Source organism: Perognathus longimembris, chromosome 11 (genome assembly GCF_023159225.1).
Source record: "Perognathus longimembris pacificus isolate PPM17 chromosome 11, ASM2315922v1, whole genome shotgun sequence".
NCBI classification, from domain to species: Eukaryota; Metazoa; Chordata; class Mammalia; order Rodentia; family Heteromyidae; genus Perognathus; species Perognathus longimembris.
This window is the reverse complement of record NC_063171.1, coordinates 21627917-21642488: the sequence shown is the minus strand read 5'-3', so window position 1 is coordinate 21642488 and position 14572 is coordinate 21627917. Positions and strand designations below refer to the sequence as shown.

The following is a 14572-nucleotide window of genomic DNA, read 5'->3' as shown; positions in this document are numbered from 1 at the left end:
GCCTGAGCACTGTCCCTGGCTTCTTCCCGCTCAAGGCTAGCACTCTGCCACTTGAGCCACAGCGCCGCTTCTGGCCGTTTTCTGTATATGTGGTGCTGGGGAATCGAACCTAGGGCCTCGTGTATCCGAGGCAGGCACTCTTGCCACTAGGCTATATCCCCAGCCCTGAGAGCTAATATTGAAGATTTCCTTTCCCCCTGATCTGGGCCAAAATTCCAGAATCTTGTACATAATTAAGGCATGGAGAGCTGCACTGTGAGATCATGGTACTGTGGTCTACAAGGGTTGCCACCAAGTGTAGTCCCTCTGTTTTGTTATAGTCCCTCTGCTGTGTTGTTCTCCTGGCAATTATATACCTCCAGAAGAGGGGAAATTTTATGGTGAGCAGAGAGGTGTCAGGCTGAAAGGAGTCCTGTCTTTCTCCTCCTTTTTTTCTTTCTTTGATTATGATTGCCCTTCCAGAAGAGGTTGAGGCTTTGAGCAGCAAGAATCAGAAGAATCAGACTTATACCTATTTGCCATCATGCCTCATCTCTCTCCTGAGAAAACAATTACTGAATCCCTACTAGAATGAGTTTAAGGGAGAGGAATGGGAAAATACATGGAAGAGGTAGTGGAGAAAGAGGAGAAAAGGGCAGAGATTGATACTGTAGCTTAGTAAATTTCAAGTATATGTAAAGGAGTTTAGAACACTGCTTGGTACAGGAACAGTAAGTGCTCAATAAATGTCAGCTATTATATTATCCAGGGCTCCTCCACCCAGGGCGGTACCTGGGATTCTGTCTCAAATAATGTTCACTAGGTCAGTCAGTCCCCAACGCCCGAACCATATAGTGGGAGTGATCTCTGTGTTCCCCAGAACACTTCTGTCTGGTGGATTCTGGGACCATTTCTGGTTTCATTGGAAGTCAATGTATTACTACACTTCTTTTTCCTCCCAGCATGGCTTTATTCCCAACCGTTGTCCCCAGTCCTCTCACACAGCTCAATTGGTAGTGTCAGTCTTGGTTTTGATCCAAGTTACTGGCCTTTCTGGTAGTCAGAGACACTAGATTATTACACTGAAATTTAGAAACAGTATGCCTTTTCTGGCACTGACTCTTTAAGTTTAACAAGCATTTATTGAGCACCTAGAGCGTGCGAAATACAGTTCCTTTAAATGTATTTGGGTCTTAACTATCTTAACTGCTCAAGCTAGATGAATGCTGATCCATTCTTACAGATTTTATGAAGGCTACATATTAATGGAAAACAATATTTGCACAGTTCTCTCGTCTTGTGTGGAATACTGTTGCTATAGTATTAATATTAATTACAGTAACAACACTGCTGCTTCCCCAGGCCGGCGGTGGAGACCAGCTGTAGGCCAACAAGAAGCCAAACGGAAAAGGTCAGGGGAGGCGCTTACAGTACGTCCAGCCCAGAGGGGGCGGAGAATTAAGACCGTCACCAAGCCCCGCCCTCCACCCTGCCCCCTCGCCGGGCGGCGTAGGCGGTTACCATGGCGATGACGTCTAGGGGCGGGAGCGGGGCGGGGCGATGGAAAGGAGGAGGAAGATGGCGGGAGGGCGACTCTGAGGAGACCTCGGCGGCGGCGGAGGAGGAGAGAAGCGCAGCGCCGCGCCGGGGCCCATGTGGGGAGGAGTCGGAGTCGCTGTTGCCGCCGCCGCCGCCTGTAGCTGCTGGACTCGTGTGGGAGTGAGGGGGACCCAGCAGGATGAAGTTCGCCGAGCACCTCTCCGCGCACATCACTCCCGAGTGGAGGAAGCAGTACATCCAGTATGAGGTACCGGCGGCGGCCGGGGCTCGGGGCAACTTGCTCGCCGGTCCCAACCTCCGCCGCCTTCCGTTCCCGCAGCCTTCGGCAGCCGGGCGGACTTTGTCCCGCCGCCCTCGGGGAGCCACTGCGGCATCCCCGCGGCCGCCGCCGCGGCCGGCCCTCACCGGCCGCGCCGTCCTTCCCCTCCCCCGCAGCCCGCTGCCGCCAGGGTAACGGATATGCGGGCGGCGGCGGCAGAGGAAGGGCACCGCCGGAGCCGGGGCCGGGCCGGGACCAGGGTTCGGGCGTGGAGGTGGGGGCCTGAACTGCAGGTTCGGGAGTCGGGTGCAGTCTGGGGTAGCGGCAGCTCCGGGTTAATCCTCCCGGCTCACCCTGACCCGCGTCCCCACCCCGGGCGAGCGCCCCCCTCGCCAAGGTTAGGGCTTGTTTCTCTCTGCTCACCTCTCGTCAGGGTTCCTGCTCCTACGAGCTAAGTCTCCCCGGTGATTTTTTTTTTTCTTTCCATCCAACCCTTCGGCTTTGCCCCACTTGTTCACACTGTTGACAAAGATTGTGTAGCAGAATTTTAAACTTGGCTTAAATGTCTATCACAAACTCCCAGGTTCTAATTTGCAGATGTCTTACAGTCAACGATCCTGGTTTGATAAGGCAGTGACTATTCTTTTTTTAACTGATTACATGAGGTATAGAGAGTGAGCACACATCTTTGGTTTAGGCGCTTCTGTTTTTTGAATGGAGGGGAAGGAGACAAGATAATTACTTTAAAAATTCAGGGTTGTTTTTTTTTTTTTTTGCCTTCTAAGTTTTTGTTAGCTAGGGAGAAATCATTACATTGTAAACACAGTACCTTACCTGGGTATAACAAATCATGCTCTCCCTTCCATTCCAGTTTCTGTGGCAACAGCTCCTTGAGGGTATTTTCTAGTGATAAGGAACCTTATATCAATTCAGGGAAAAGTAAAGATAATGCACAATTTATGTATTTGGAAGGTAAGATACTTGAAGGACTTTAAGCATTGCAGTAGGTTATTCTCAATAGCTAGCAATTCAGCTTCTGGATAGAGAAAGACTGACTTTATCTGTAACCTCCAGGAATTCATGTCCACCTTCTGTGCAGTAACAAAGAGTATAAAATCAATATGAGCATACACTCACGTTAGATTTTTTAGGAATTAAGCTATTTTAATTCTCTAATTTCTATGTAAGTTTAGTGATGTTTAGGAAAAAGCAGTGAGTTTATTTATACATTTAGTTGATGTAATAATTGATGGATAAAGGATGTAGGTAGGTAAAACAGAATCTTGAGATTGTCAGACAAATATACAGTATTTAATTATTAGCAGAAATGAATGGCCTAGATTTAATTCTCGTCACTTAATTTTCTTCTAGTGTTTTGTGGCCACATTTTGTAAGAAAAGGTTCTAACATTCCAGCTTGTAGAGTCATTGATTTATTGCTTCTAATAACATTTGGTCAGTTTTAAAACCTTGGCTAGAATCCAGATGATGGGTTTTATTGAAAGAAGGATATTGTTGTGTTTTTTTTCTAGTAGTAATTTTCAGCACCACTGCCAGATCTTGATGGAGGAATTGAAGGACAGCATCCTGAAGCACATCTTATTCTTGTTATATAGCATGAGATCTTGATTTGGGCAGAAATAATAGTGGCTGGGTACATGCTATGATTCACTTTAAGTATTTCAACACTTGACGATTTCATAGAATTAATTTGAAATATGTAGGGCTGAAAGGAAAGCATAAGATTTAGTTTGAAAATGCAATTAACCCTTGATTTGTAATGTCAGTTTTGTGGCTAGAGTAACCACAGTGACTCTGGGACTCCTCAATCACATAGTCCATTTAGATTCTGTCCCTAAATGATTACTCTAGGTTGTTCACAGAGGGACAGAATTCCTGAGCTTATGTGTAACTGCATTGTCTTTCTCAGGCCAATTATAAATTACTTTTTGAAAAATTCATATTTAGATTAATTGAAATTTGGTTCTGCAAAGAGTCTCTATTATGTATCTTCTTGTCCTAGACAAACTCATTTATAGGCAAAATTAAAAACAAGGGGTATTTCTTTTTGTCAAGATGGAACCATTAAAGAAATTTGCTTAGGGTTGAAGTCTTTGTGCTGTGTATTATTTCTAAAGAGTTGGTGGTATTCCTTTAAAAATAATTAAGAGGTTTGGGTAAAAGCATTTGGGGTCCTGGGAAGTTAGCTGCTTAAAAACTTTAAGGAAAAAGGACATCTGTAGAATTGTTAGCCTTTGCTAGGGAAAAGATCCTTCTCACAATGCAAGTGATATGTACTTTCACATATATAAAGATAGTGTTCTTAAAACACTGTTTAGTAGACACTTGGATTTGTTTTTCAAGCATTAGTGATGAATTTTTTTATATTACTCATGATTTCTAGCCTAGGCTGTTTTCTAATATTGTGAAATAATGTGAACTGTTCAGCTTTTTTTTTGTCATTTTACCATATGCATATTATTTGCATTAAGTAGAGCTTTAGATAGAAGCTGAAACTTTTGTTTACACTATATAATTTTATCTCACTTAAACTGTAGAATTCATGGATTCAATCTTCATAAAGCTTAAAGGCAGCAAAGAATAGATTAACATTAAGAAACCACATAAAGATGGTTTTGTGAATAGGCTTTACAAAGAATAAACACAAGTGAGCAGACTATGCCTGTTTCCAATAATCTATTTGAGAGTGAATCTCAACATACAAAATAGGACATCAGTGATTTGGAATCAGTTATTGTATATTTTAGAGCCTTGTAATAGATCATTCAAAACTGGTTTAGACCAGTTTCATCCAAATATTCAGGTACAATCATGTTAATATTTCATAGAAAAGTAGCCAAAGAAAGCAAATATATTAGCTGCCTTAGGCTGCAGGGGTGTGTGTGTGTGTGTGTGTGTGTGTGTGTGTGTTCAGTCAGAGCCTTTGTTTCTTTGAAAGCCAGGAATGGTTTTCTTTAATGGATATACAGTTTTGTATATTACTAAAATGAGATCTCTGAATTACAGAATTATAGGGTGGAAAGAGTATTAAGAGACGAAAGTGGAGCTGTGGTTCAAAGTAGTAGAGCACTAGTGAGTGAAAAGCTCAGGGGCAGCACCCAGGCCCTGAGTTCAAGCCCCACAACCAACAAAAATGAAAACAAAAAAAAAGTATTGGAAGATTATCTGTCTCCTTAGTTTTCCAGGCAAGGAAACTAAGGTGCAAGAAGCTAAGCCACTTGTTTGGTATCAGTACTTCCAGCTATAAAACATTTTTATTTAACTTGAATAGATAAAAAGTGATGGTCATGGATTTTTTTGTTGTTGTTGCAAGTATTGGAAAAGGAGAAATGCTGTGTAAACCCTTATTCTTAAGGAAACATTGCCACAACATTATGATTTTCATTTATAGGACTCTCCCATGAGAACACTGTGTTGCAGGCTTCAATTTCTCAAAGGTATTATGTTGATTAGCTAGGGTTAACTTGCCTTGCTGGAACTTGTTTGAAATTTCCAGTTTGGCCACCCGATGGGGCACAAACCACACTTTTTTTTTTTAAGGCACTTTAAAGTACAGTGTATTATATTTAATGTAACACTTTAAGTGATTATGTCAGTGAGATACCTGGTATTTACAGATATTTTAAATAAGAAATTTTGCAGAGACAGGAAGCTATAACTGTTCTTCATTATTTTTGTAAAAAGTATGTTAGGGTGAGTAAACTGGTAAAATTAAAATTGTCCATCCATCCTTCAGTTCAGCTTTTGGGCCTAGATCTTAAGAATCTAAGAATCTTTTGTGACCTGGAGTGACTATAGAAAATTGGTCCTAATCTGGAAGGTACTTGAAAGTGATTGAGTTATCCTAGGTAGGAGTTTCAGGTTTATTTGAGTCATAAGCCCAAAAACAGTACACCCTAAGCCTCCATAGAGCAAGACAAGATCATATGAAAACTGCTGATTTCATTTATTTCATGCATATGAAAAGGAAGAAATACAATTTTAGTAATACTTAATAATTGGATTAATGTAGTATGTTTGCTAAGGAGATCACAGTATTCTGAGGAAAAGAGGACTGCCAGTTATTTTCTTGTTTGTTAGTTTTTAGCAGTTCTGAGTGCCTAGTTAAATTAACATATAAATATTATTTATTTAAAAAATTAACCTTTACAACATGGATGTGACTAGGCGTTGTAAAGATGCTGTAGCAATAATATCAATAGTATAAGCACAGGTGAACAACAGAAACTGACAGCTGACATTGACCTCTAATACTGGCTTTTGATGAGCCAAATTACAGATAAAATAACACATATAGACTTGATAAATTTGACATAATTTTCAAAATTATTTAGGCAACTTTGAAATAGATTTTTACCTCTACTGTCTTTCACAGTTAAATTCACCCAAAATATACTTTTTTTGTCTGTTTTTCAGAGTATATCCATTATTAAGTTGCAAATTAACTGAATCCTGAACATTGAGCTAGACTTTGAAATATTGTGATAATTTCCTAGTTCAAAGTCTTTCCTAAGTGAAAAGTAAAAATACTGTCATCATTTCCCTTGTCTTCTTAAGACTTTTTTCTCCTTTACTACTGGTATTTGAATCAAGACCTTAGGTTCACTCAGCTCGCTTGCTCCGGAGCTTTACCACTTGAACCATGCCTGTAGCCTGGCTTTTTGCTGGTTATTTAGGAAATAGAGTCTTGAGGACTTTTCTGCCTGGAGTGGATTTGGACTCCTGAGTAGTTAGAATTACAGGTGTTAGCTGTAGACATTTGGCTTTTTAAAAAACTTATAATTTAAAAAATTTGGTTTTATAGTGTATCCAATTGTAAATTGATATGCTTTAAGTATAAATACATATACACATATATATTAGAGATGTATGGTAATTTGGGGGGGTTAAGTATATCATTAAAAATTTGAAGCCCAAATTATACAGATTAACCAAAGCTGTGGTATAGTTACTTTATTGCACTGGCCTTTGGGATTGAGAGTATGTCAAAAGTCTCCAGGAAAAAAAAATCACTAGGATACTTACACAGCACATTTGCTTTTTTGAGTCTTTTCTTACCTAGTAAATGCTAAAAGAAGCTAAGTAGACAAAGCTCATGAATAAGTACCTTAACAAAATTCATTCAACAAATATTTGTTGGGTTTGCTAGAGGCAGAAAGGTTTGAATGTTAGCTCTTTTATTACCTTTAAAATAGAGGGGGGAAATGTACGTGCATGTGCATGGTTTTGTATTTCTGTCAACATTAATGTTTGCAGAAATTGAACATGATTGTAGAAAGGCAGGCTTCTTGGATGGGGAACTTGGGACCTAGTTCTAAATTCGCATCACTTCTGTAAATGATACTTAGATAGCTTTAGGTATAACTTGTTTAATTTGACTGAAATTTAGCTATCTTTTTTTTTTGTATTACTAACCATATGTGGTATCTTTATAAGGACTGATCAGTTAAAAAATATTTTAAAATTTGCTTACTTGCTAGAGGCCAATTATAAAAATAATCTTCTGTGGACATAACTATTTTTGTATTCTCTGTAATGAGGTTAGTATGTTGATTGTTAATCCACAGTATTTTAAAGACCTTAGGTCAGAAATAAGGAGAAAGGCCATATAGCAGTGCCTCACACTTAGAATCCTAACTACTTCTGAGGTTGAAATCTGAGGATTGAAGTTCAAAGCCGGCCCAGGCAGATAACCTTGAGATTCTTATCTTCAATTAATCAGTAAAAAGCTGGAACTGGCCCTGTGCCAGAGGCTCAGGCCTGTAATCCTAGCTATTCAGGAGGCTGAGATCTGAGGATCGAGGTTCAAAGCCAGCCCATGTAGGAAAGTCCCTGAGACTCTTATCTCCAATTAACCATCAGGAAACTGGAAGTGGTGCTATGGCTCAAGTGGTATAGCGCTAGCCTTGAGCTGAAGAGCTCGGGAACAGCACCCAGGCCCAGAGTTCAAGCCCCATCACTGACAAATAAAAGCTGGAACCGGAAACATGGCTTCAAGTGGTAAGAGTACCAGCTGTTAGCAAAAAAGTAGAGCAAGCAGGCAAAGTCTAGAGTTCAAGCCCTAGTACAAATAATAATAATAGTGAAGAAGTGGGGATTTTTTTTTTTTAAGATTGAAGGATTGTAGTATAGTTACAGAGGAAAATGGAAAGTTGTTTGATTATTGTGTGAATTACTTAACCTAGACTAAATTGGTAAAGTTGTGATAGCTTGTGGCTTTGTGGGCTTTATTTTTTTAGTATTTATTTTTAATAGCTTAGAGCAATAGTTCTCAAACTTTCTAAATTAGGACTACTTGAAACTTTAAAAAATTATTGGGATTTCATTACCTATTGACATTAAAACTGAGAAATGTTTAAAAGTACATCATGTATTAGCTATTTGAGACATGACATTTTGTTTATTTTATTTATTTACTTATTTATGATTTTTGTCAGTCATAGGGTTTGAACTCTGACCCTGAGCCCTTTTGCTCAAGGCTAGCACTTTACTACTTTGAGCCATAGGACCACTTCTGATTTTCTGGAGGTTGATAGGAGATAAGTCTCATGGCCTTACCTGCCGGGGCTGGCTTTGAGTCAGGCTCTTCAGATCTCCGTCCCTTGAGTAGCTAGGATTACAGGTATAAGCCACCAGCACCTGGCTTTGCATTTCATTATATGTAGCATCTAGAAAAGTGCCTTCTATGCTGCAGAAAAAAGCAAAGTTGTGATAAGAAAATAATTTTGAACCTCTTGGGTTCAGGGTCTTGAGGCTCTCTAAAGTACCTGGACCACTTGGTACAGTTTCTGCCTTAGAGTATAGGACTTCTTTCAGAAAGTTTGGAAATGTCCTAGGGGTGGGGGGTGGAGGGAGGCTCTATAGTCTTAGGAATCACCTAAGAGGATAAGGAATCTATAGGATGAGGATTTCTGGCATTTGCCCCATAGTAAAAGGCTTAAAGAAAATTGTCTTCCCTGGATTTTATCTTGATCCCTAGTTCTCTCTTTTAATTATTTAGTAGGAATGTGGTCAGCTTGTTTTAGAAAAGAACATTCATTGAGCAGGTACCTGATGTTAGCTGCTTTACATTGTTATATCATTTAGTCTTAACAACAGTTTTGCAAGATGGATATTGTCTCCGTGTTACTTGAGCCAACTCAAACTTAGAGGAATTAGCAGTTTGCTCAAGATTGTACACTTAGAAAATAGGACTAAAAATTAAAATCAACTGTCAGAATTTGGAACTCTTGCATTTGTACCGTAAATAACAACAGTGGTGTAGTAGTGGCAACAGCAGTAGCTGTTAGTTTTTGAAGGCTTACTATGTCAGGTACTGTGATAAACATGTCAAAATCATTTCTCCTAATAGCAAGCTATTTAGATAGGTAGTTAACACTGCTTATAGATGGGGATACTGAAATAACTACTACATTGCTAATTATGGATACCAGAGATGAGATTGTAAGAGCCTGTGCTCTTAATTCCTGCAGGATACGCTTTATGAAGAGTAAACTCATCCATTTATAATTACAAGTATTTAGGCCTGTTCTGACCTATTCTTGAGCACCACTGACTTGTTCTACAGCACCTGTTAGGTAGCATGATGAAGTAATGGCTGGTGTATTTTTAGTCCCAGGTCTCAGTCTGCAAGGTTTTGAAGGTCATAGCATGTGGTCAGTAAGATAGAACTTACCTCTGTTAATTTATATTTCCTTCAAGATTTTCATAACTATTACTGAGCAAGTAGCTGGTAGAGAATCTTAGGAAGATGATCACTAAAAAAAAAATGAGTTAACAATGATAAGGGTGAAAAGAGAAAGGTAAAAGTAGATGTAGTTTTTGCTGTTCTACAGCTGTGGCATTTGGTTCCTAGTTTGTATATCATAGAATGTTTGTATTTGACCTTTAAGGAACTTTACAAATAGCCTAATTTCCTGTTTATTTAAGTGGGAAATAGATCAGAGAGGTTAAGTGACTCAACTCAGCTTTGTTAAGGGCTGAATTAACACAATCATCCTGACTTATTTTATTGCTCATTAATTTATATCACATGCTAGTATGTTAATAATGCATACAGAGAATAAACCCCTATAAAAAGCAAGATTGCTTAGATTCATGTCCCGGGTCCTCCAACTTACTGGCTGAGTAGTTTTAGGCAGGTCTCTTAACTTTTCTGTGCTTCAGTTTTCTTGTCTGTTAGATGAGAATAGTCATAGTACAATATTTATAGGATTTTATGAAGATTAAATGAGTCAAAATATGAAAATCTTTAGATCAGTTCTTGGCACATAGTAAAAACTATATTAGTTATTAAAGTTTTTTTCTTCTAGAGAGCTTAAAAGCTTTAGATAATGTGTGGTTAACAGTATTTATGCTAGAAAAAAAGAACCTCAAAGTTTTCTTTGTAGGGGATCCAGTGTAGGGTTTCTTAGAAAGTAATTTTTTTTTGTTTTTTGCTCATCTCTTTTCAGTGGGTTTTTCTTTTATTTTTTTGCTTTAATAAGTAGGAAGAAAACCAAGTGAAAACAATTATGTGGGTGTGAAGTAAATTAGTTATCCTTGTCATTTGTGACACTCATTTCAGTTATAGTGAGAGTCAGTGTCTTCTATCTATTTAATTTTTTTCTTATGGTATTAGAGGTTGAACTTGGGACCTTGTGCTTCTACTATTTGAGCCACATCCACAGTCCTTTTTTATTTATTTGTTTAATTTTTTGTCAGTTGTGGGGCTTGAACTTGGCGTCTGGGCACTGTCCCTGAGTCTCTTTATGCTCAAGGCTAGCACTCTACCCTTGAGCCACAGCACCACTCTCTTTATATATATATATATATATATATATATTTTTTTTTTTTTTTTTTTGGCCAGTCCTGGGGCTTGGACTCGGCCTGAGCACTGTCCCTGGCTTCTTTTTGCTCAAGGCTAGCACTCTGACACTTGAGCAGCAGCGCCCCTTCTGGCCATTTTCTGTATATGTGGTGCTGGGGAATTGAACCCAGGGCCTCATGTATACGAGGCAAGCACTCTTGCCACTAGGCCATATCCCCAGCCCTCTCTTTATTTTATTTATTTATTTATTTTTTTTGGCCAGTCCTGGGCCTTGGACTCAGGGCCTGAGCACTGTCCCTGGCTTCTTCCCGCTCAAGGCTAGCACTCTGCCACTTGAGCCACAGCACCGCTTCTGGCCGTTTTCTGTATATGTGGTGCTGGGGAATCGAACCTAGGGCCTCGTGTATCCGAGGCAGGCACTCTTGCCACTAGGCTATATCCCCAGCCCCTCTTTATATTTTTTAATTGAGGTAAAATTCACATGTGCATTCTTAAGTATGTCCGTGTGGTTTAGATTTTAGTAGATATATGATTTTATTTTATTTTTTTGAAATATTAAAATTTTTGTTCTATACTATATAAAATATGCATAGATCTAGTACATAATTCGTTTTTACTTTAGTAAAAGAAAAAGACAATGAGAAAATGGGTTATAAATCTCTCAGTTCTTTTTATAAAAAAATTGTTACTGAAACCAGTGCTTGCATGTACAGCCATCAACTCTGAGTATGTATGGATTATACCTAGGAATTAAGAGTTTACTCAGATATGAGTTCTGGCTGCATTCTTTTTTTTTTTTTTTTTTGCCAGTCCTGGGCCTTGGACTCAGGGCCTGAGCACTGTCCCTGGCTTCTTCCCGCTCAAGGCTAGCACTCCGCCACTTGAGCCACAGCGCCGCTTCTGGCCGTTTTCTGTATATGTGGTGCTGGGGAATCGAACCTAGGGCCTCGTGTATCCGAGGCAGGCACTCTTGCCACTAGGCTATATCCCCAGCCCCTGCATTTTTTTTTTTTTAATGGCACAGTTGTATCAGAGAACACCGTGGCTTCTACAGTATTGAAAAGTTTGGAAACAAGCCCCTGCCTCCACAGGGAGGCAAGAATATCCTATACACAATCAGCATCCAGTATAAAAAACTTCACAGTCTGATGTTCCTTTATCAAAGGTAAAATGATTCCCTGCTAGATTTGCATGAAAGATTTTGACCCTCTGTGGTCCTTATAAACACAAAATTTTTCATGACCTTCATCTGTTTGGGTTTTACAAATACTAATACAAAATGTGTTCAACTGGCAGGCATAGGCTAAAGAAAAAGGAATTGAATATAAAATGTTTACCAATTTTATCTGTGTTCTAACGTTACAATGCTAGTTTCTGAGACCTAATTGGCTTCTTGTGCCTAACCATCATGAACACAATTCAGTTTTCTTCTAAGTCTAGATTCTCAGTGGCAGCTTTAGAGGTTGTACTTTCCTGTTTTGACGTAAAAGATCAGTTCTTCCGACTTGTATCATTCGTTCTTCCCAAGATTTAATTTCAGCCTCATAACAAATTTTATCATCTTGAGAAAGTTGATAATATACCTCCTTTTGAGAAACAAGCATATCTTTCCACATGTCATTTAAAATCCTCAACCTCTTCTTAGGTGAACCACCTGTGTTTTCTTGAAAATTCTCTGCTATAAAAATGTTGTAAGCTGAACGAGTTTTCTTTGGTTTTCCAAGAGATGTTAACTCCCTCTTTTTCATTATTGATTTCCTTTTCAAACTTTATTGTTTGAGTTCTTTTTCCAAAGACAGCAACTGACTTGGAGTAAGCTGTTCTTGCATTCTGCTCATTTCCTTTTTGTATATTTTCCAGTCTGCCTTGTAAGCATCTTTATATGTTTTTTTTTTTCTTTGACTCAGGAAGTCCCCTCCATACCTCTGCAATTTTTCGAATTAGTTCTTTATTTTTCACATCGGGGTTCTGAGCTCTAAATGCTGGTAGCTGTTCTTTAGAAAATCGAAGGTAGGAAGTCATAGGTTTCTTTGGATAACTATTCAAGTTGGATGAAAACCATCTTGGAAAACACACAAAACTGAAAGGTGTGCACAGACGACTCCCACAGCCAGTGCACAGCTCCGCTCCAGATCTTTCCAGCGCACTCAGCGCGCCCCATACGCCCCGGAAAAGCGACATTGTGCCGCCCAACCAGACCACAGACCGCAGCGGGGCCCATCTCGCAGAACCTCCCACTCACCACCTTGGAGTCCCCACAGGGCCGACCCGAACCCGAGTGCGGACGCTCAGGATTTGTTATCATGCCCGCCACTCGCGAAGCACTATGGGAGCTCCAGATATCTGATTTTAATTCTTTTCAATTTTATGATGAAATTTTAACATTTAATCTTAGGATTTGTTTTAGAACTTTACAAACTTCTTTACTTGGGTGCTGGTGGCTCATACCTATAATCCTAACTATTCAGGAGGCTGATACCTGAGAATCACCATTCAAAGCCAGCCCAGGGAGGAAAGTCCATGAGACTCTTTAAGTCTTAAGTCCAATTAACTACCAGAAAAGCTGGTGGTGGAGCTGTGGCCAAGTGGTAGACTGCTTGCCTTGAGCAAACAAGTTCAGGGACAGAGTCCAAGCCCTGAATTCAAGCCGCAGAACTGGAGCATGTGCGCATGCATGCAAAGATATTTTTTCAGACTTCTTAAAACTAACTAGCTTATACAGAATTTGGCATTAAAGTAATTCATTCTGCTCACTGTTGTGCTTTACTAAGAGTTACCACTGCTTTATAAGCATTTCTTTTTTGTTTTAATTTTACTTAGTTTTAGGAATGAATATTCTTTGTAAGAGCTAGTAGGTACTTAAATATTCTAGTTAATGATCATTCAGATACTCTGAACCAATACATTTATCTGAATCTAATCTATTAGATCACATTAACAACCTACAGTGGTTCTTTTGTATGCCAGCGAAAAGACTGAGTAAATTATGAGACTAGCCATTATGATGTTATTGTTTAGTCATCTACATGAAGTTAGCCAATGCTCCATTTCAGTATGGTCATTAGTAAAAACCCATCTCCAGTGAGGAAACAGGATGTACAATTGTAGTAAGGCTGGAGGGAGTTAGGTAGCAATGAAAGGAAAAATCAAGGTAGAGAATTGTCCATTCCTCCTAACATATCTGTGTTGAATGGTAGCATAGGTTACATATGTTACATGAAATACATCTCCATCTTATATAATCTAAGTTGCCAAGACATGCAAGGCAAGTGTATATAGAGAAAATCACAATGTTATTAAACTTATTTTTAGGTATTCAGGAAGTCCTGCTTTTAAAACAAAACAGTGATGATAACAATAGCTAATATTATTGGGTACTCTAGTCTGTTAGGTGTTTTACATTTATTTTGCATCCTCTAAGGTTTTGTTATCCTTGTTATCAGAAGATACTGAATTTTATGCTGAGTAGTTTTCCCGAGGTCACATAGCTAGCAAGTTGTAGAACCAAAAAGCAAATACACATGTATCTTCTTTCACACGTATCTTAACATGATATTACACAGTGGCATTCATATAGGCTGGTGGTGATGTAGGTGCTGGACACATATAACGAGTGAGGCTTAGTCCTTCCCTTAGAGATGCTATTAACTTGGGTGGCCTTTTAATCATAGTATACTATAATTATGTTACAGAGAAATGGGAAATTGATTTTTCCTTGAACAGCAAAGGCATTTATATTGGAAGGATCTATGCTGGTGGGGTTTGAATAGAATACTAGAGATTGAGTATGATTTTATCACATTGTTGTGAGGGGTAAGGACACTGGGGGCCTAAACAGGCAGAAAGAGTAAATACTGAATACAGGCCTAGGTGATACTATCCAGATGTAATTAATAGGATATAGTTTTAGTATATTGCTGAATAGCTTGCCAGCTGTGAAGTTGT

The 14572-nt window shown here is 39.1% G+C and overlaps 1 protein-coding gene and 1 pseudogene across 1 annotated transcript in view; one reads left to right on the top strand and one right to left on the bottom strand.

The window, feature by feature from the left end:
• The first annotated feature begins 1537 nt into the window (after window positions 1–1537).
• Window positions 1538–14572, top strand: part of Xpr1 (xenotropic and polytropic retrovirus receptor 1) — a 132268-nt gene continuing 119233 nt past the window's right edge. Inside the window, exon 1 of the mRNA XM_048357820.1 lies at window positions 1538–1786. Coding sequence (XP_048213777.1) covers window positions 1718–1786 — 69 coding nt within the window. The 5' untranslated portion in view covers window positions 1538–1717. The remainder of the gene's footprint in view (window positions 1787–14572) is intronic.
• LOC125359949 lies at window positions 12049–12808 on the bottom strand (annotated as a pseudogene).